Here is a 22,516-nt window from a genome sequence, read left to right as displayed (position 1 = left end):
ATCCTTCCTTCAATCAGAGTGCTGTTACACATAAGGTAACATTAATAGACACCTTAAGCATTTTACACAGTATTTACTTTCATTTTGTTAGTAAATTATCTATGAAGTTTTTTTTAGTTCCCATTGTGTAAAAGTAATTCTTAGGTCCAAATTTTTATTTTTCACTTGCATTGTACCTGTTTTATGAGTATTGGTGATACAGTGTTATTTCATTACAGGGAAAAGTTGTTGGATTTTTTGATTCTTGGACTGCAAAAAGAAAGTTTGCAGTTGATATGGCTGGGTTTGCAGTTTCAGTGAATTATCTTATGCATAAACCAAATGCAACAATGCCTTATAAAGCTGGTTATGAAGAAGACCTCTTCCTTAGGAGTTTGGAAATAACTTATGATGAGATTGAACCCAAGGCTAAATTATGCTCTCAGGTATGTGTATTACTATAATATGTTACACACATGCATGCATGAAGAAATAATTTTTGTATTAAGTGAAGTTAACCATTTATTGGATGTACCCATTATTCATAAGAGCATTTAAAAAACAAATAGGCAACATGAAAAATATGTTGTTTTGATTAAAATAACTGGAAAATACATTCACAACACACAGTGTGTATGCAAATAAACAGTACTATCTTTCACAAAAGGGAACATTTTAGAGGGACACTTTGGAATAGCTTTGGTTAAAACATCTGCATCCATACCATCAGTAAAGATATCTTACATCAATTTGCTTGTTGGTAACATCTCTTATAAAATGGTCTACTGTCAGTATGCTTTCATCTGTGGCGGAATACCTTAGTGGTAACATATTATCATTATTAATAATAATGCATCCATCAGCTTTAAAAGTTCTTTGTATAAATTTCATAGGAACAGTGCTTACTTTATGTTCCATGTTCTGCCTCTGAAAAAGACCTAACAAACATGCACTGCTTTCAACACACTAACAATTTCTTAATCTTTGATGTGATGTAATATTGATATTTTTTCTACATTAATTAAGCAAAGTATATATGTGTATGTATTCAAACATGAAAACCCACCTTACAGCAAACAAATATTCACATTGATGGAGATATGAGGAAAAGGGCTAGGAACAGACATAACGCACAAACACAAGAGAGGTCGGGAAGGCAGAATGGAGCAGATTACAAGTGCAAAAATATTTTCTTGACCAGGATTTGAACCATGGATCTTTCAATTTGCCGGGCCAATCCTCTAGCCACTTGAGCTATCATGGAAACATAATTTACACTGAAATCTTCTGGGGGTTTATGCAACCCAGTGCCCCAATTCTTTGGCCAAGAGGTGGCATTGGGGAGCTGTTTCACTCACCAAAGGAGAAATGGACAACGACACAAGAGGAAAGGATAGTAGGGAAAGCAATCATTCAACGTCATGATAATGCAAAATATGCCACCTCCAGGCCAAAGAATCAGGGCACTTAGTAATATGTTTTGTCTTTCACATAGTAAAAAGGATTATTCCCATCAATAATAAATAAATTTCTCCGTAAAACTTGTATTTAAGAATGCAAAAAAACACTCTAGTTCATATGTACATTTAGTCAAGCATAACTTAAAAATCCCTCCCCGGACTACAACCTTGACTTGGTGGAAGGGCTTGTGCGTTCCGATGACCCCTGGAGCTGTGCTGGCAGTAGTAATAATAATTGCTCCTGGTAGGGTCACCCATGCCAGATAGGTCGAGGGTTAGGAGCCAGACGAAAGGTAGTCCACACAGCGTATGTTCCTCAGCGAGGTAGCTGCAATGGCATCTGACTCCAGTAAGTGATGGTGTCACGTTAAAAACACTATTGAGGAAGGCAATGGGAAACCACCTTAATTATCATTCCCAAGATAAACATGATGGTCACTATAGAGATTTTGAGTCCTGGCAACCATGGGGCTCGGCCCAATCGGCCATGTGTTGTGCCCGGCAGCGGGAGAGGCAAGGCTTCCGTGGTTGTCATCCCACGAAACCCTTGCAAGGGAAAACCGGCAGCAGCAGGACAGAAGACGCAGGAGAAGAAGACCAAATTAGTTAGAATAGGAACGTGCAATGTTAGGACAATGATGAGGTATGGGAAAATGGAGAATATTAAGTGACAGATGGAAAGGGGAAAAATAGATATTTTAGGTCTATGCGAGGTGAGATGGAAGGATAGCGGCGATTACTAGAGTGATAATTATAGAATAATATACAGCGGCGGGGACGAGAGCCAATGAGGGGTTGCCATAGTATTAAATGAAGGGGTAGGAAGAAGGGTAGTCAACATAGAACAGGCAAAAGATAGAATGTTACTAGTAGAGATAAGAACTTGCGAACTTGGTTATTATTCAGGTTTACATGCCACTGAGCAACCATCCGGAGGAAGAGGTCGATAGGATATACGATCAATTAGAGGACATAATCACCTGTGTGTATTCCTGCAGGGAAACATTTGATAGTAATGAGGGATTGGAATCCGACGGTAAGCGAAGGAAGAGATAGTGATGAGGTGGGGATTATGGTTAAGGCACGAGGAATGACCGCAGGGAGAAAGCAGTTGAATTCTGCAGGAGACAGGGGTTAGTCATCACCAACACTTGGTTTAGGCACCACAAAAGACGCAGGTATACATGGAAAATGCCAGGTGACTCAGGAAGGTATCAGCTAGATTATATTCTGGTTAGACACAGTTTTAGGTACAGTGTGATAAATTCCCACAGTTTCCCGGGAGTGGATGCGGACTCTGACCACAATTTAGTTGTTATGAAATGTAGCGTCCGTTTCAAAAAGATAAGGCTGGGGCGGTGAGTTAGAAAATGGAATCTAGAAGCATTAAATGGATTGAAAAGGAAGTAGTACCAACTGGATGTAGAAGAAATCATGGAAGATGGTAAAGAGCTAAGTACTATCGAAGATAAATGGGAAAAAATCATGAAAGGGTAGTCTAAAGCCACAAAAGACACTATTGGAATCGTTGACGTGAAAAAGACTAGGAAACCATGGATCACGGATGAAATGATTACAAAGATGGATGAGTGGAATCGTTGACGTGAAAAAGACTAGGAAACCATGGATCACGGATGAAATGATTACAAAGATGGATGAGAGGAGAAAATGGAAGAATCTAAGCAAAAGAAGCTTGGTGGAAGACGCAGTGCGAGGATATGGAAAGTCTGCAGAGCAAGGTTAAATTGGTGCGCTGTATAGCAAAGTTAAATTTTTATCGGGAAGTAAGAAAGAGAGATCTATGCTAACAGTGAGAGATAAGGCGGGTAAGATAATAGTTGACGCAGGAAAGATCCAAGAGAGATGGAAGGAATATATAGAAGAACTGTATAGTAAAGAACTTAGACCAACAAAGTTAGACATGGAAAAGGAACATTACATAGAGGAAGATAGCTTAGGTCCAGGCATACTCGACAATGAGGTAGAACGGGCATTAAGGGAGATGAAGCCAAATAAGGCTGTGGGAGTGGAGAACATTCCTGCGGAACTACTGAAATGTTTGGGAAAATGTGGGAGGAAGAGGCTATATGGGCTTATTCGTAGTATCTACGAAGAATCAATCTGGCCAGAAGACTTTGTGAGATCAGTTTTAGTCCCTATTCCAAAAAAGGTAAAGGCTACATCATGTGAGTACTACAGGGCAATAAGTTTGATATCTCACGCAGCTAAAGTTGTTCTGAGGATCATGAACAAAAGGATAGAGAGTAGGGCAAATTATTACTTATGGGATGACCAGTTTGGGTTTAGGAAGGGGAGAGGTATGCGTGATGCCATTGCAGTAATGAGATTATTAATCGAGAGGAATATAGAATACAACCAGGAGGTATTTGCCTGTTTCATAGATTTCGAAAAAGCGTTTGATTGAGTGGATTGGGAAAAACTAATGAGTATATTGCAAAAAATAGGAATAGATTGGAGGGAAAGGAGGCTAATCCGCAACCTGTACATATCTCAGACTGCCCAGTTGCAAGTGGTGAACAGGGAGTCCGGATGGGCAGTGTTAGGAAGAGGTGTAAGGCAGGGTTGCCCATTATCACCATTGCTGTTCAACCTGTATGTAGAGGAAATGATTAAAGAGGCATGGGAAGAACTGGAGGTAGGAATGAAAGTGGGCAGGGAATTTGTAAAATCAGTTAGGTTCGCTGATGACCAAGCTTTAGTTTGTCAGTCAGCCAAGAGGTTGCAAGCATTGCTGAGTGAATTGGAAATTCAATGCGACAGGTATGGGATGAGAATCAATATTAATAAAAAAAATTGCACTTGCCAAAGAGGCTTTCACAAGGAGGAGGGACGTTGAGTAAGGATGTTAAGAAAAGACTTGTAAAAACTTTGATATGGACCATAGCTATGTACGGCGTGGAAACGTGGTCATTGAAGCAGGAGGATACACGTAGACTGGAGGCTTTTGAAATATGGGTGTGGAGAAGAATGGAGTAGGTGAAATGGACAGAGAAGAAAGCAAATGAGGAAGTACTTGGTATGGTGGGCTAGGAAAGGGGTTTTTTGGGAGAAATTCTATGGAAGCAGGAAAAGTGGATGAAGGGGGTATTGACCGGCAGTGGGATATTGAAGACTGTGATAGAGGGGAGAATGTTGGGCAAACGAGGAAAGGGAAGGAACAGGATAGGGATGTTGGACGGGATGAAGGGAGGAAGGAAGTACTCAGAGATGAAGAGGGACCTGATTTAGAGTACAATGCTGGATTTTGTGTTTTGTTAGGAGTCGCCAAATGTTTATTTAGTAGCTGTGTCCATCCAAAAACCTACCTTAACCGGTAAGATTACCTTAAAAAAACTTATAAATAAAAAATTACAAAGTTTCTTATATCAAGCGCATGAAGCTTGCGTTAATCCATACAATGCTTTCTTTTGTGGGCACTTTGTCCTCATCTCATTGTTTAACAAAACCAGTTGGCTTAATCATGCAGTCTTCATTTTTCAAAAGTCCCTTTAAGGGAGCAGTCTTTACATTTAAGTGGTCAGTTCTGACATTCATCTCTGCTGAATGAGCCAGCAACACTCTGATTTTGCTCCATCTAACAACAGGAGAAAAAATGTCTCCCATCTAATACTTTGGGGAACATTCTTTTGCCGCTAACATTGTTTTGATCTATTTTGATTTCCTTCAGAGTCTTTCTTAATTTTGTATCCCCATTTGCATTGAATGGCCATTTTACTTGATATCAACACCACTAACTATGATGCTTGGTTTTTAGCAAGTGATTGGTACTTATCTTGCATGGCATATTCTGACATTGTTTAATTGGTACTATCCATGGCTTCCTCTTAGGTAAGGGGTTCTGCGCAACTGTGTTACCTTGTACATGACTTGATCGGGGGAACTCTTTGGGTTGTCTATTTCTTACTGGATACCTCTTTGGAATATTAATTGTACAATCCTCTCTTTTTGTAGATTCTTTTTCAGATCTATTGGCTTCTTCCTGTAATATACTATTATTCCCTGCATTTTGGAGACTGCATCATCATTGTGTATGTTTGCATCTCCTTGATACCCTGTAAATTCTTGGTAACTTCAGAAGTAACATGTTAGGTCCATGAGTTACACCCGCAGTTAATTTCAGTGTTCTCAGAGAAAGCTTTTCCTGAAACATTTTCAAATGAAACAAATATCCTTTGCTGTTATTGTATTTCTGGGTCAAAAATTTTATAGCTTTGGTATGATCATAAGAATATAAATAGGCATGGTAGGGGAGGAAAAAAGGCATTTTTGAGAGAAATACAAAGGAGGCAAAAAGTATTTCAGAAAATTGGCACTTGTTTAAACAAATATTATTTGCATCACACCAAATCGTTTTTCAAATCTGCATTTTTAATGCCTCCCCTCATGCTATCAAATATTCCTATTCTATTCCACCCTCTGCCTTGCTTGCCCATCATTATTCTCTTTTCCATCAAAGTCCTCAACGACCCATTGCCTCTTGATATTCTCTTATATTATATTCTCTTGACATGCTTTCTTTGAATATCTCCCAAAAACATCTCTATTCCCATGGCATTCTTTTTAATTATCCACCTACCTTTTGTTTATTAGTGCAGGTCAAGTTTATAGGAGATGAATGTTAAATTATACACTTGACCCATATTGATTCCATCTTTAGAATCACAAAAATATCAACAATGGGGCATACATAACACCAGTTATAATTTTATATCCAGTATCACCACTTCTGCCTGTGATGCATGTTCACAATATCAATGCACTGATAGAAGTCCTATGCGTTTCTTTCCACTATTTAATTTTTGTCTCTCTTCTACATATTCTCACCTTAAAGCTTTCAAGTTACACTTTTTCTATATGGTGAGTAGCTAAGTTTTCACTAATCATGTGTTTATATGTTTGTTCCAGATATCCATCATTAATTTCCACTGGTTTAAATAAGTATATGTTTCTTTAGCTAGCAATTTTCTCATAATGTCTATATCTGTTGCACCTATTTTCATTAAAAATATATCCAAAATAGGTGAAGCTTTTTATCCAACCTGATTAATGATCTCTGGCCTTGAAATTTTATCTATATTTCATTTCTCTGGAGTCTCATTACTTTTGCTTGGCTTTTTTTTATTCACCTCATTCCTCTCACATTGATTCAGTTATGTTCTCAGTAATGACTGAAATCTAACTCAGATGAACTCTTGACTGATTTGACTAACTAAAGCCAATCATCTGCAAATCTAACAGGCTTAACCGTTTCCATAGCCATTATTTACAACACAAATCTTTCTCATGTCTCTCCTATCATTTTCTCTACACATAGATTAAAATGTATAGGTGATAATGGGCACTACTATCATGGGCAATCTTGATTCTGCAGCTGATATTCTTTCTTGTACAGTCTGAGTTAGTACAGGTTTCAAATGGGTGGGCCCTCTGCTATCTTCTGAAATATGCATGTTAATTGGTCCACTGTAGTTCAAAAATATTTTCTTGAAATCAAAAAATCCTTGTTATGCTTCAATGTATTTATTTTGGTGATCTCTAGTTTTGAATGTCACTAGGTGTCATCCTTCCCTATCTGGACCCACTCTGTTCCTCTACTAAGAAATCATTTTCCCTCTATGCCTTGTATGTGATCCTTCAGACCAACTACTTTTTGTTGTGCACAAAATGTCTCTCTTGTGCCACTTTTCTCTTTTTTGATATGGAATTATATAGATCTAGTGATGTCCTCTGTTCAAACCCCTCACTCAAATTCTATGAATGAATTCATAAAAACCTACCTTTTCTAAACCCTGAAGTAATTCTGTAAGGATCCTTGCTACTTTCACTATAATTTATGTAGTTCTTTCTCTATCTTGCTAATCATATCTCAAACGTAAGCTATCATCATTGACTTCATATTCCCTTTCTGTCTAAAGTTACTAGCCTAATATTTTAGCAGTGAGCTACTTCTGAGGAGGGTCAAATTTTGTGCATAATCCAAAGAAACTGCAGGAGATGCCTCAACAATAACTTTTAACGGAGTCATCCGCTAATATGCATTACAATGCAACAATTTCAGAGTGTAAAAATCATTCGCTTTGAAAGGGATCCCTGTCAAGACAAATGATATTTACACTCTCATTTCCTGAATCTTTCCTGGTTTGATTAGTATTTTTCATGTTGAATCTCTAATAATTTTATAGGCTTTCCTCTTGATGAACTTATCTATTTACTTATATTTCCTTTTGAACTATCAAATAAACTAAATGTTTCCTAATTCCAGGTACTTGTGTGGCATACACAAACTAAAAAGAAGAATGCTCCCACTATGAAATTTACTACAGAGTTGGATACTAGTCTTAAGGAGCTCCTGCAGGAATTGGAATTTCTTGGAATGGGGCGGTCAAGCAAAAGTGAAGGTGCTTCTGCTTTCATTGTGTTTACCTCATGTATAACTGAACCAATGATAATATTTTAACATGATGTACTAATGGCTATTTTTGTTAAACTTTCTCTAGGAATCAAGACTTTCATGAGTTCAGATGGTCGAGACAAAGTCCTTTAAGTTACCAAGTCAAAATTCCATTTACAATCTAGCTGAGTTGTGTGTGAGAATCATCATGTCTTTGAGAAGCAACCAGTTACTGTGATACGAGTTAATCTTAATCTTGTTGTAGAAGTCTAGTCAAACATGTTGCAAATTGCTATATATGGTCTTATGAAAGTGCCTTTCATATCAATATTTTACAATCAGTTGATACAAATGTCTCAATTTAATATATTCCAAAGATAATATTCAGGCATGATATGTATTAAGGGTAAACCTATATTTAGGTTATACATAATGGAATGCAATCATTTACATTAGCCATGAAAATGGCTGTTTAATGCAAGTAAAATTGCCATTGAAGAAAAGGTCTCCCGGATTAATAATTAAACCACATATCTTTTATTTACTTAGTAATTAGGTTTCTTGTATGGCACAATGAGTTGCACATGTGCCCAGCTAGGAAGAGGTTCCTAATTCCAAGAAACTGAAGGATGTACCGCAACTAATTTTTAACAAAGTCATCCAATAAATTTTCATTACAATGCAACAATTTTAGAGCGCAAAAATCATTCACCTTGACTTTGTGGTGCATTGTGCACCACTATGAATGCCTGTGGCATTGTATGTGTGGTATTTCATTACAGCATCTTGTTCCTTTAAAGGCCCAAAATTCTTGGAGTGTAAGAAGATGCCTGGATAGCTTAACTGGCTGAATACTTGGTCAGATGTCGAGGGATTCAGGTTCAAATCCAGTCAAGTCGAATGATTTTTACACTCTGAAATAGTTGCATTATAAGAGGTTCCTAATTCAATCCTTGGTCTGAGTGAAATATTTTTCATTGACAGTGTTACTTGCATATTTTTAGGTTAACTAAACAGTATTTATTGAGCTTTATCCCAAAATACAAAGGAATCTTGATATAACAAGAGATCATGGTACCTACAAATTTGCTCATGGTTTCAAATATAATAATCACTTCTTAGGCCATTCCTATGACTTTTCAGGATATCATAGCTAACGTGAGCATCTTATTTCATAGGTATAAGGTTATCTGGAAACCTTTCAATTATGCTTTATCATATGTTTTTATGTCTTTGCTGGATTTTCTTAGCATACATTGCCATTATTAAATGAAGAACGCATTTTTTTTCCACTGTTCTTTATTTTGGTACTAGTAGTTTCAATGCTTAGGTATCATCATCAGGTATCTGATGATGACATAGCACCAAAGTAAAGAACAGTGGAAAAATACATTGTGTGCTTCATTTAACGAACATGAACCTCCACAAAGTTGAGCCAGAAACCATCTAATGCATTGCTATATTCTAATAGAATGTGTACAATTTTTTTAAGGTCAATATCAATGATTACTCTAGTTTAATATCATGAACTCAGTGCATTATTGGTGGAAGTTTTGTTATCACATTTTGGAATCAGTTGAGAATTTAATCTACTAATGCGAAGACTTCTAAAATTTTAATTTCTGTCATTTTCTGGCAAAAACTTTTATTTGGTCATACTTGTTAAATTTTCTTTGAGGATGACATGTTTTTGTGGCATATATTTGGTAAAAAAATACCATCTGCATATACTAATGTAACAAATAAAAATGTACATGCGACATTAATATTAATATGTAAACAAACTCCCGAAGGAGCAGACTCCTGCAGCCAAAGCACACTTTTTTCCTCATCCAAGTTAGGGTTTCAGAACACTTTTTCGGCCTCTGATGTAAACACTTTCAGATAAGTTGGCCCAATTGTGCTGGTGATATTGTTGATATTAAATGCATTAATTATCTATCTTGAAAAAATTAGTTAAAAAGGGCAGATTTGGTAATTATGGAATTCTAATTCAAATCTGTTTACCAGAAACATTGGTGTCATGGGCCGACTGAAATGTTGTCTAGCTGCAACCAAATTGGCCAGGAAAAGTACATTCACCTGGAAATTATGAATGGGCACCCTGAAATAGTTGCAAATGTGTACTTGGCCTTAAAATAAAGGTACAATTTTCATATTTATGCCAATTTTGAATCACTCATGATATCAAAGGACCACCATGAGTGCTGATAGGCTTTGCTATTACTGATATATTTTTTTAATGTAATTTGTAGGGCAATAAACTGTACCTTGAGTATTTCTAGTTATATCGAGATTCTTGTTACATGGTGTACTTGTTATATCAGGCTTCCACTGTTTAGCTCGATTACTTTAACATATGTTATTTTTAATGTAAGTATCAGAATACCATGTTCTTGGGGGGATTGTTCTGGTCTACAACACCTTACTGAAGTGATAATATAAATTAATGGCTCGTAACATTGAACTGCAAATTTTTCCATGATGATGTGAACTTGCATGGAGAATGTTCTGTTAATCCTATGTCAGTTGTTTATTTTAACATTTAAGATTTTAGTTAGGAAAGTACTGAATTTTTATGTAGTTTTCATATTTAGCTTTTTGAAGTTTCCGCATGAGTTGGAGTTTTTGTTAGCTTTAAACGGAAATATTTTTTAATGATTGCTGATTATTATTTATACTCTAAAATTAATTGCTTGATATTGTATTTTCAAATTTTGCATACATTTTAATCTATTTTACAAATATCTGAAGTGATTGTGGTTTCCACAGTCTAATAATCCATGAACATGTCGGAACAGTTGGCACTGTTTAAAATATTGCCTTACATAACACAAATCATTGAATGATATTTGACACTACATTTTCAACTAGACATACTTACCAGTCATCAAATTTATTCACATGCAGCTTTATGCAGAAAGCAAATATCTGAAGTAATGTCTATGTAATTTTTACTGTTAAAAGTTACTTCTACCATTTTATTAGTAAATATCATGACTACATGTGCAGCTTTAAAGTTATGGAAATGACAGTTTTTACCAAAACTCATTCTGCATGGCAGTTAATTTCAGAGTTTAATAATAATTATTTTTCCATGGTGCATCCAATTGTTTTCATTTGTTAAAATTAAGTACAGAAGGGCTCTCTTAAGTTCATATACCCAACTCTTGACTGGAAACATTTCATCAATCATTGATAGTTAAAATTATATGTGGATTTGAATATTATGTGTTTCCTTGTTGAAGGTCGTCTTTTTGTTTTCAACATTAGAACTGCAGAATAGCATGTTGTATAAAATACCTGTTTCTATGCAATATTAATGCATTCAGATTCCATAATATACATTACAATGGCCAAAGTGTTTCTATTGGTTATACATATTTGATACAATATTATAATATCACCATTTATAATTTTTTACATTCTGGGGAGTCTATGAATGTATTTTACTTTGTGCTTACATGCACAACCAAAACATATTCATCTGAATAGTTTTCATTTATGTTGAAATAAAATTTATGAAAGTGGAAAACCCAGCAAATAACTAATCCACCCAAAATTGTCTCTTGAATGGTTATGGTGGATCTCAATGCAAACTAAGCCCTCAAATTGTGTCAGACTAGATACAAGGTGTTTCAGGTGTGTGGCATATAAAGTGCATAATAAAAGGCACTTGTTACCATATGTTTGCAGGTGTTGCTGCAAGGTATTAACCATGAGGCACACTCACTAATATCTGCATATTTTCATGCTATGCTATTGGAAGTTTGTCTTGTCAGATGCTGGACAATAGAGTTTACTTAAATTATTTATCAAATAATATTGCCAAGACTTTATTCAGAAATCTTATTAGCTATAGAAGTAATTTTAAAATTTCACTTTCATTCTTAAGTTTTTAGGATTAGTGCAGTCTATTGTATTTAAACTGCTCTTTTATTTGAGCCTGCTATAAACCTGTGTTTTATTTTCTTTTTCTGGGAGAAAGGGTCAGCTCTCCTAGAGTTAAAAATTATCTTATCATAAACACATGTCAAGCTTTAATGTCAAAGTGAATTGTAGTCCAAATAGCAATCTTGATCTTGAAATAATGTTTAACTGTGCCACCTACCAATTTTAATAACAACTTTAGGTTTTAAATAAGACTTGAGTTTGGGTAAACAGGCATAATGGACAAAATGAAAGAAATTGTGAGAAGAAACATAATTAATTGACAATGCAATAGAATTAGGATTTTGCCTCATAGTAGCCATTTATTCATTGATATTTTTAATGGAGACAGTTACACTATAAGTAACAGTAAAGCATTGCACAATTACCAAATTGGTGACTAAACTAAAGTGTTATTCAATACATTTCAAAAAGTGAAAGTGCACCAGAATCAGGCAAATTGTTGAGCATCTAAAGAAATTCCATTATAATTTCAAAATAAATGTAGCTTCCAGTTATTCACAAGATTTGACTTAAAGTGGTTAAACTTTATGCTTTATCTTAAAATATTAAAATTACCTTTGTGGCAAAGAACTTAGTACTGATTAGGTTGCTGATGAAAAATTTGTCAAATGAGGTTACAAAGTTAATTTAAAATTGAAATCATCCTCCAGAGCAGATATAAAGAGCCGAGGACATGAGGTTAGCAGGCATTTTAATGTTATAAATCAAGCAGCAACAATGAGAACGTTATTAGCTGTGTAGCCAAGTGGGACAAAAGGAATTTTTTTACATATATTTTTGTAAATATTGATAATGATTTTTCAATAAAATTTTTAATTTTCATTACACATTTCTCTCTATTTGTAACATATGGATGTATATTTCTTGGCTGCATATTCAACCTCAAAATGCACTTTTACTGAATTTGGCCCATGCCTCTTTACACATATGCCATCTGCAATACTTTCCAATATTGATTTTTAATAACCCTGCTTGCTTGGACCTGAGAATGCTGGATTTATGACTTATCAGCAGTAAATTTCCAATAAGTCCCAGCTGTGTTATTAACTGTTTACTGCTGATGCCACTTTCCTCTATATTGTGCACATAATGAACAGATCTTGTCAACAGCAATGAGATTCTCCTGAGGAGTCAAAAAAATGGCCAGGAATATGTAAATTAGAGGTTTAAACTCTGTATATTCATTTGTTCATATTTTCTATGTAGAAGTATGTTTTTGTCTGGGTTCAGTCTCTCTTGATCCAATTCCAATACACCCCTGACTTGCACAGTAAACCTTTCACTTTGGCTTGGTCCAGAAGGGGTTTGCTGCTTGGATTGTGAAATGTTGTTGGTTGAGAGTCGGGTATTAATGGGCTTGATACCTTCCACATAACAATGTTAACCTAATAAAATACTTTGAGCTCATCTAGTTCCTATGTCTGACAAAAATCTAAACTAATATCATTGAATGTGATCATATTTCTGCTAAAATAAATATTTGTTAGTGTAATTGTTTCTCTGGGTGTAATGAAGTCACTTATATTTTAATACCATTTAAAAGTAGTATGATCAATTGGGCTATAATTGTGATCAATCTTGGAGTTGTACCATGAGTGTCATGATGGTCATATCTATGATCAGTAAATTTGGGGATTCCAACTTCCTTTGTTTGGGAGGTAAGTTAACTGCATGAAGTGTTTTATTTTAGTGCTTATGTAGAAAATCCTAAGTACCTAGTCATTTTGGCCCACTAAAGTTAAAACAACTATTATAGTTCACTTATTTGATGAAACTATTAAGGTTGGTATTTTTTCCTTGGGGAAATTTTATGATATTAGTATAGATTTTGCGTATACTCATGGTACTGCTCAAACATGCAAATATATGATCTGTGAACCTCATGCCATTCTGAAAACACCCCTCAAAAGAGCTTGAAACTAATGTTCAAAAGCATTTGAATGTCCACTTTAATTGCTGTGTTTTAATATACTATTTTGATGTGTAAAGATGCATGCTGTGAGCATAATGTTGTGTGTTTGTCCAATTGCTTTGCAATATTTACTTTTGAGTAATGGAGAGAGTTATAAAGCATAAGGGTGGATGGATGCTGTTTTTCTTAGAGAATTAAATTTTGAAATAATGTGGCTAGAGCTATTCTTAATGACATTAAATCTGTGATATTAATCACATTTTACCTATTTTCAACAAAAGAAAATTTTGTTATGTTTCAAAGAAGTGCTGTTATGATGTGAAATGGAAGCTTATCTGCTTTATTTTTTGAAGAAATGTCTGTAGTCATTGTATTTATCGTAAGAATATGTCTTAGTTGGTCACAGATGAAACCATGTGTTGCATTCCATGGGACATTAGTTAATTTTGGAAGTTATTCATGAACATTATATTATACAAAGTGTTATTTTTTTGCTTTACTGTAACTCATTTGTGTATAAATGATTTTTGGCAGGTAATGTTTACCATTTATTGATTTTGTTTGCCATTATTTTATATGCCTGATATTTATTTTCATTTTTAGTTTTTTGATTTTGAAAAATATGTTCCTCATTCAAATAATTGTTATTAAATGCATATATGATTCTATAGAATGGCTTCTTTCTTTAATGGCATCTTCTTCACTGGTTTTATCTATTTATAGATATGTTGCTTGAGATATAGGATCTTCATATAAAATTTGAATTAGTCATTTTTCAGTTAATTATTTTCGACTTTGTAACTTAGTCTGCTTTTAGTGCAAAGTCATCATACATGAGCTTGCCACATTATTGAAAGTCACAGATCTGAGTGCAAAGCTACATCTCGGTAAAGATCTGGCTTCAATGAATTAACACAACCAATCATTATATATTTAAGTCATTCTTATACACTTGGTCACTCAGTGAGTGGCAGGTGATGTAAATTAATGAGTAATTGTTTGAGAAAAGATTTCTAAGATATTCAGTTCCAAGCAAAGTGACTGTTGAGCTGCATTGTGTAATATTTTCATTTGCCCTTTTAACCCTAGTAATTTCTCGGAGCAAAGCAAGTTGTCCATGCAATACTTTTATTTTAAGCATTCAAATGTGATTCAAACCTTTGTTACCTTGATATTTTCTAAACCTCGTCATTTCTTTGTGATGGTCAAAAGCATTCAAATGTTTACTGATAATTTCACCGCATACATAATCATCTAAGTTCCAAGAGGTTATTTTCATCAATATTTCTGAAACTAAATGCATTTGTATTAATGATCACGCATTCTATTTCCGGTATAATTTTTGCAGTGTTTGGTAATTGTTGGCATTTTGAATTTGAAATTTTTTAAGCAAGATTAGTTTAAAACTGGGTACTCATTTACATGGAAATACTTAGTAAATTATGTATGTATTATGCATTTATTTGGCCAGCCAGAATATGATAATTTTAATTTCATTGCTCTGGAAGAATGGTACCAGGTAACTTGTTAGGGATCAAGAAATTCTTTGTAAATTATGTAGATATTACATCTTGAATGAGGGAAGAGACTAGTGTCTGTGTAAATTATAGGTTTTAAATAGAGTGGTTTTAATTTCTTTCAATAGGGTACATTGCACTTCATTTTGCATATCTGAATACCTAAGAAGTTTTTCTCTGTGTGATTTTCTGTGATCATGCACCTGTTTTATTATGATGTGAAATCTCTGCATCAAAAGTGTGCCTCGTAAAGTATGGATTTACCATATATATGATAAATCTAGTTTTATCTGAAATACATGACGTTCATGAATTTTGAGGCAAATGTAAATGATAAAAACAGAATAGAGCAATAAAAACCTTTCTGAATGCAATAGAAAGTAAATTGTGAAGCTTAATCTGCCTTAAAAACAATCATGGCGTCTACAAGCAAATATTCATTGTTAATATAATTTATGATTGCAAGAATCATAGGTATAGTTGTTCAAGTGCCTCAGGTTGTACAGCCAAGGAGACTCCCAAAATATCTTAGTATTTGGACTGAAGAGTTTTGAATTTCTCTCAAAGTCAAGGTCCGTCCTCTGAAAATATTCATTAAAATTGCTTTGTCTCCCTCTCCTTGATTCATACAACTTTTGCCTCTTAAAGTTAAAGGATTTGTGCATGTTTATATGTTCTGGTCTCTCTTTTGTATTGACGAATGAAATGTTTTCTTCTCCTAGCTGCTTGTTTGGAATTATCTGTGGGCATGGCAGTTAAATGTTTTCCACTCCTTATCTTCACAAACATAGTTAAAATAGCACATTTTATTCCAAGTATTCAAACTAGCCGAGGTAACAGTAGTGGTTCACATCAGTTGGTATATATGGCCTCTTTGGAAATTCATTTTTTGTTAATAAAGTGATCTTGTAAATAATCTATTTCTCAAGTGGCCACTTCACTTGACATAAGACATTGACATTTTATCATTGCATTTTGTCAACAAGTAAATCCTTTCTTGAGAGTGATGTTTTATCTCAAATATGAAGTGTATGAATGTATGAGCTTCTGGGTTTTATATCTTGAATTACTGAAATGAGTTTGCCTTAAAACTGCAATAACTTTTTGAAGGCTTTCCTCTTTAAACCATTTTTTCTAAGATGATGTTATATAAGCTTTCAAAGTTTTTTTCTCCCCTTTGCATTAGAGAGATGAATGTTATGTTGTCATTGAGAAAATAAATTATAATTATTGCTGTCTGTTAATGTTTTTTTTCATTTGGCCCGTCTCAAGCTTTAGGGCACTGTTCTTCCTTTCATTTACAAGGAGATCCTTAAAAGAATGTATTCAAGACATCAGTTTGTTTTAGTTGTCAAATTCTCTACTGTACATTTTACATGTAAGCATAGTTGCTTAAGCATGTATGTATATTAAAATAGTTGATGTTGAGATGGAAGTCGAGGAAACAACTGCATCCCCTGTAAAATTTCACTGTTAGATGAAAAGATCAAACCATGACAAACAATCTGACCTATAGACAAAAAATATCCATAAGTGAATTGGTTCCATTGCTACCAAACATTTATTTTTTGAACTTCCTTTCTTTTAATATGATTAATTATGTAAATTATTCTTGAAAAATTAAATGTCCATTTGTTAATCCTTTTATTTCTTGATCCTCTGTGACATTATTGCCCTTCTTCATTGTTTGTGCTTTTTTGTATCTGGCACAATGTTTCTGTGATCCCAGATTTCTCTTTCAGAGTTTTTCATTCATCTCCATAGGTTCCCAAAGTCTTCCGTCCTTACTGTTACTACTACTAATTTGAGAGCTATAGAACCTACATAAGTTTGACATACTCAGTAAAGGTAGTGTGTATAATTATCAACTAAGGATATGAAAGAGGGTTAACGGTCACCCAGGAGAAGAGCAGTTTATGTATATGAGGAGTACAGATGTAATTGATATCACAGCATTAATGAGATAACTGATGAGAAAGATATCTTGATATGACCAGGATGTTTGTTGTTTTAGTAAGACATACAACAGAATCAATTTTGGAGTGTGAGAGGGCACCTCAATAGCTTAACTGGCTTAAGCACTTAGCCGGGCATCGAGGGATTTGTGTTAGAATTCCGTTCAAGGTGAATGATTTTTACATGGTTGTAATTAGCTGAAGAAACTAGATGCTTTGATCTGTACAGGGGTGAGTAATGCATGGCGCTTCCTCTCCCGGGAAGCTGCGTGATTTGATCACACTGTTCTTGAATCTGTGCCTAACCATAATATAATCTAACTGATACCTTTCTGAGTCACCTGGCTTTCTCCATGTATACCAATGCCTTTTGTGGTGTCTAAACCAAGTGTTGGTGATGACTAACCCCCGTCTCCTGCAGAACTCAACTGCTTTCTCCCCGCGGTCATTCCTCGTGCCTTAACCTTAAGTCCCCCACCTCATCACCATCTCTTCCTTTGCTTATGGTTGGATTCCAATCCCTCATCATTATCAAATGTTTCCCTGCAGGAACACGTGATTATGTGCTCTAACTGATCATATATCCTATCGACCTCTTCCTCCGTATGGTTGCTCAGTGGCATATATACCCGAATAATAACCAAGTTCGCAGGTTCTGCTTTTATTTCTACCAGTAATATTCTATCTTTTGCCTGTTCTATGTTGACTACCCTTCTTCCTATCTTTTTATTCAATAATATGGCAACCCCTTGTCGGCTCTCATCCCCTCCGCTGTATATTATTATATAACTATCACTCCAGTGATCCCCGCTATCCTTCCATCTCACCTTGCATAAACCTAAAATATCTATAGTATATTCCCTCTTTCTCTCTCTCACTTAATATTCTCTAATTTTCCTGTCCTCAACATCGTCCCAACATTCCACGTTCCTATTCTAACTAATTTGGTCTTCTTCTCCTGCGTCATCTGTCTTGCTGCTGCCGGTTTTCCCTTGCAAGGGTTACTTGAGATTACGACCACGGAAGCCTTGCCTCTACTGCTGCCGGGCATGACACATGGCCATTCAGGTCAAGTCCCATAGTTGCTAGGGCTCATATTCTCTATTTTGTCCATCATATTCTTGGGAATGATAATTGAGGTGGATTTCCATTGTCTTCCTCAATAGTGTTTTTAATGTGACACCATCATTCAATGGCTGCTACACTGGGGTCAGATGCCTTTTCAGCCGCCTCACTGAGGAATAGATGCTGTGTGGACTACCTTTCGTTTGGCTTCTAACCTTAGACCTATCTGGCATGGGTGACCCTACCAGGAGCAATTATCATTACTACCACCAGCACAGCTCTAGGGGTCATTGGGACGCACAAGCCCTTCCAACAGGTCAAGGTTGTAGTTCATGGGAGGGAGTCTGCATATGTATATATATGAAAATATAAGTATGATTATGTATATTAGATTTGTGGACCGTCAAGGTCTAGTTGGTAAGCCAAGGGTTGAAGTCATTGATAATAATAATTCTTAATTCATTTTGAAAAATGGTACAACAATGTTAAATGTCAATATAAATATTATTTATTATATAAACATAAGTTCTGAAATGTGATTAAAATTGTCACAGAAGAATTCATCCAATGAGCAAGTGACCAAGTATATACCCTATTCTTGAAACTCTGGATACACTCCGATTTCAACTGAGTAGGTAGAGAGTTATAGGCGTATGTTCATATTGTGAAATGTGTTGTAAGTTGATGATGATCTACAATAAGTGGTATTTTGATTTGATTTGCCTCTTGTGGAGTAGTTTTGAATGTTAGATCTTAATTGATAAGTTTCTAGATTAACTTTCTCATGAATCAGAGCCTTACAGATATATGAACTAATTATAGTTATGATTCCATACCTAATAAATAAAGGTTGGCAGGAATCTCATGGTGGTATATTAGCAAGAGAGTGAATAGCTCTCTTTTGCAGTAGCAAAATTTGTCATTTGAATGAGAAAGTTGAGCTTTCTTAACATATAAACAGCTTAACTCAGTTTATTACAGGTCTGACTGATGTGAGTCTCCCAGTTAAGTGTTGTATCAATATAAATTCCTAGTATTTTAGCAGTTTCAATATCAATCTCATCAATATTGATGAGCATATTACAAAATCTGAATGATCAATATGAAATTAGTCAGAGGAAATGATGCAATAATGAAATTCTCCAGTTTGATAGCATACATTGTAGCAGGTAGTACAGCTCATTTATGTGAAGTGGTTGTGGTAAAATAGTAGGGGCATAAAAAGAAAGGCGGTAGATAAAGAAGCTTTAACAGAAAGTAGGAAATGTATGATGAGGACCTTAACTAAATGCATAATGAAAAATGTAATATGGAGTGTAGTTTTGTATGGCTCCAAAACTAGACCACTGAGGCAAGAGGGTACATGTAGATTTGAGGCTTTTGAGATGTGGGTAGGGAGGATGAAAAAAGTGTTATTGATAGGAAAAGAAATTAAGTACCTTATTTCCTAGCTCATAAGAGGAACTGTTTTATTCCAAAATGTTATCGATAAACGACCTGCATCTTATGAACTGAGAGACTGGTGCAAATTTTTCCCACAAGTAGTAAGCAGATTATTCGGAAGAAATACTTACTATAAAGTATTTACTATTAGTGTTTTGAGCCAATATTAAGTAATAAAGCTTGACAGTAGTTGCTAAGAAACTCTCACATAAATTGTAAATACGTATAACATACTTTATCCCTCATGGTGCTGCTACTGAACTTTTACCCATTGGGTTAACAGGGATGGTACCCCTTTGCTCAAACATTGTATCTCTCGTAACAAACTCGCGAGTCTACAGACACTCAACTGTAAGTACTATGACAGTGTCGTTCAATGATTTATACATTCTTTTCTATTAAGTAGACATATATGTTTTTACACACCGAAACTAATTGTTCCTCGACGATTTGTGATCATAATAATCTCATAGGATCTATAGGGAGAAATTGTCATTCAGCTGAAAAGTATTTTGGCCCACTGGCTGAGAATATAATACGAGAATGGAGGAAGGAGAAGATTGGTTTAGTGAAATCTAAGTAATCAAACTTTACGTTCATGTCCTCCTAAATGGCCAAAACTCAAGGAATATGTTAAGAACTGGATAATAAATTGCAAGAAGAACTTAATTACTATTTCAACAAAAAGATTCATCATGGTAAATGGTCTGTGCATACGCAGCAGAACTAAAATAGTGCAAAAACTGCTACTTGAATGCAAAAGAAAGGTAATAGATTTCCTCAAATACAGGTGGTCTTCCATAGAAATTGTCTTTTTAAATGTGCAATCAGTTTAAAGCCCAGAAAACGGATACAGCAAAATGTCTTGCCACTTAATGTACCGCATTTTTTCCTAGTGAACTAACTTCTCCATGGCAGCTTCTGGACATCTGAGTAAAGAACTATTCTTTTAGTCAATAAACTGTTCAAGGGATCTATTTATTAATGGTTAAAGTAGATTGAGGCACCAAATCATGATATTATACAGACAGGAAAAATAACACTCCCTCAATTTGTAGTGTCTATGAGTGGGTGAAAATAAAAAGTGAGACTTTCTTAAAGTATTTTTTTTTTTAAATATTGAATCAGCAATGCACACAATGGAAGTGAAGATGACATTGCCTGAGGAAAGTGAAAATAACTGAGTGCATATTTTTTGCAGCAGTGATGAGTTTCTGGGAGCCTACAATGAATAAACGTTCAAAGAGTAGCTATTTCTTTGTTTAAAGTGTTATATTAATATACGCTGATCCTTTTTAGTCCGATCCAAATTTTTTGTGAGTGTTAGCCTGAAAAAGCCCCAGCTTCCTATGCGCCGGTGCATCTTAAGAGTCAGGAAAGATGGTACTTAGCATGGCATGGGCAAGGATGAAGGGGGAAATTAAAAAGAGAGGGAAAATGAATGGGGCTGTTATGAACCGCTTACTGCCTGTGGTATGATACCGTCAGATGTATCACCCCACGGATTGATTACGAAAAGCAGTGCCGGACGGTATCTTACCATCGGAAATGAGGCTACACCGAGCGATTACGAAAGGATGTAGTGTTGCCAAGGGGCCATTACGAATTACAGAGGCCGGAGTCACTCCACCAGACGAAGAGTTATGCTTCCCAACGGTTAAACCCAGTCTGCTACGATTTCCAGTCAGGGGGTCGAAATATCTCCGCCGGTCAGTGTAATTTTAGAAGGCTATAATGAACTGTTTATCGCTTGCAGCATGATACCGTCCGAAATGAGTCTTACCGCCTGGAGCAATAACGTGGAGAGTCGGATTGAGTGATATGACAGTAACGGGTCGGAGTAGCAACACAGCCAGGGTTCCCTGCATTTGAAATTCCTTCAGGCTCTATTTTCAATATGGCAGCAGTTTGTTTAATCGGTGGTCTTCACCTGGCGTATTAAAATCATTAAATTTGAGGGTAGGAGTGCATTACACCCAACTAATTTATATTAAAAAATAACCATAACGTTTGAGTAAAAACAGGCGAGGTGAAACTAGTAATATCGATTCTTCCAAAAGTATCTCGTATCAACTATGCCGAAATTCTCTATTTTATAAATACAATATGATTGTTTAAATTGATACCAATTATAAATTGTGGCTTATATTTAATTAATTTCCACACTGAGCTCTTTAATTTTTTGTAAATGCTTCAGTTTCATTTCTTTAACTAAAATCGGATAAGTTATTAATAAACAAAACGTTAATGTTCAGAATAAATCCACGAAAGAATATGCCTCTGTTTGCAAAATTCAAATAATCACTGAAATAAGTAATGAAAAATTTGTGCAACATTATGCTCCTGTATGTGACTTGTTTGGTATTTATTCGTGTGTGCGCCATCGCGAGTTGCCAAGGCTATTCTTTGTTAAATACCATGGATTATTCATAGGTGCTTGAATTATTATCCATTCATCTTTATGCTATTATAACTAGATATAATCCCTTTTCCGAGCTTCAACAGCCGGTAGATAGTCGTGGGCTAGCTCTGTGGGACAAGTTCAGTTGAGTGTGTTCCAATGTGATTTGCTAGGTATTTATTCTTTGGTACACCTTAAGTACTGTTGTTCCAAATATATTACTTCAACCTTTGCAATCATAAAACAATTTAAATAATTGGCAAGGGCATTCAAAAAACAGTGAAGTCGTATCTTTTTAGAATTGAAAAACGGGTTTATTGTGACTTCAAGCCTGAAACTGACCATTAGGAAAAATTCCGTGAAAAATACACAAGTAATAATGTCAAAGGAAAACATTACAACCAATTCTGTTGCGGAA

The 22,516-nt window shown here is 35.2% G+C and overlaps 1 protein-coding gene across 7 annotated transcripts in view; it reads left to right on the top strand.

Moving 5' to 3' along the window:
- The window catches only part of LOC139685725 (galactosylgalactosylxylosylprotein 3-beta-glucuronosyltransferase S-like), a 212,620-nt gene extending 196,148 nt beyond the window's left edge, over positions 1 to 16,472 (top strand). For all 7 annotated transcript variants that reach the window (XM_071582765.1, XM_071582764.1, XM_071582762.1 and 4 more), the window contains 3 exons: positions 219 to 425; positions 7,723 to 7,858; positions 7,958 to 16,472. In XM_071582765.1, coding sequence (XP_071438866.1) covers positions 219 to 425; positions 7,723 to 7,858; positions 7,958 to 8,004 — 390 coding nt within the window. In that variant the 3' untranslated portion in view covers positions 8,005 to 16,472. The remainder of the gene's footprint in view (positions 1 to 218; positions 426 to 7,722; positions 7,859 to 7,957) is intronic.
- Positions 16,473 to 22,516: the final 6,044 nt, after the last annotated feature.

Source organism: Hetaerina americana, unplaced genomic scaffold, assembly GCF_022747635.1.
Source record: "Hetaerina americana unplaced genomic scaffold, ioHetAmer1.1.p SCAF_12, whole genome shotgun sequence".
Taxonomy (NCBI): domain Eukaryota; kingdom Metazoa; phylum Arthropoda; class Insecta; order Odonata; family Calopterygidae; genus Hetaerina; species Hetaerina americana.
Note: the sequence above shows the minus strand (reverse complement) of the source record. Positions and strands in the feature narration are given on the sequence as shown.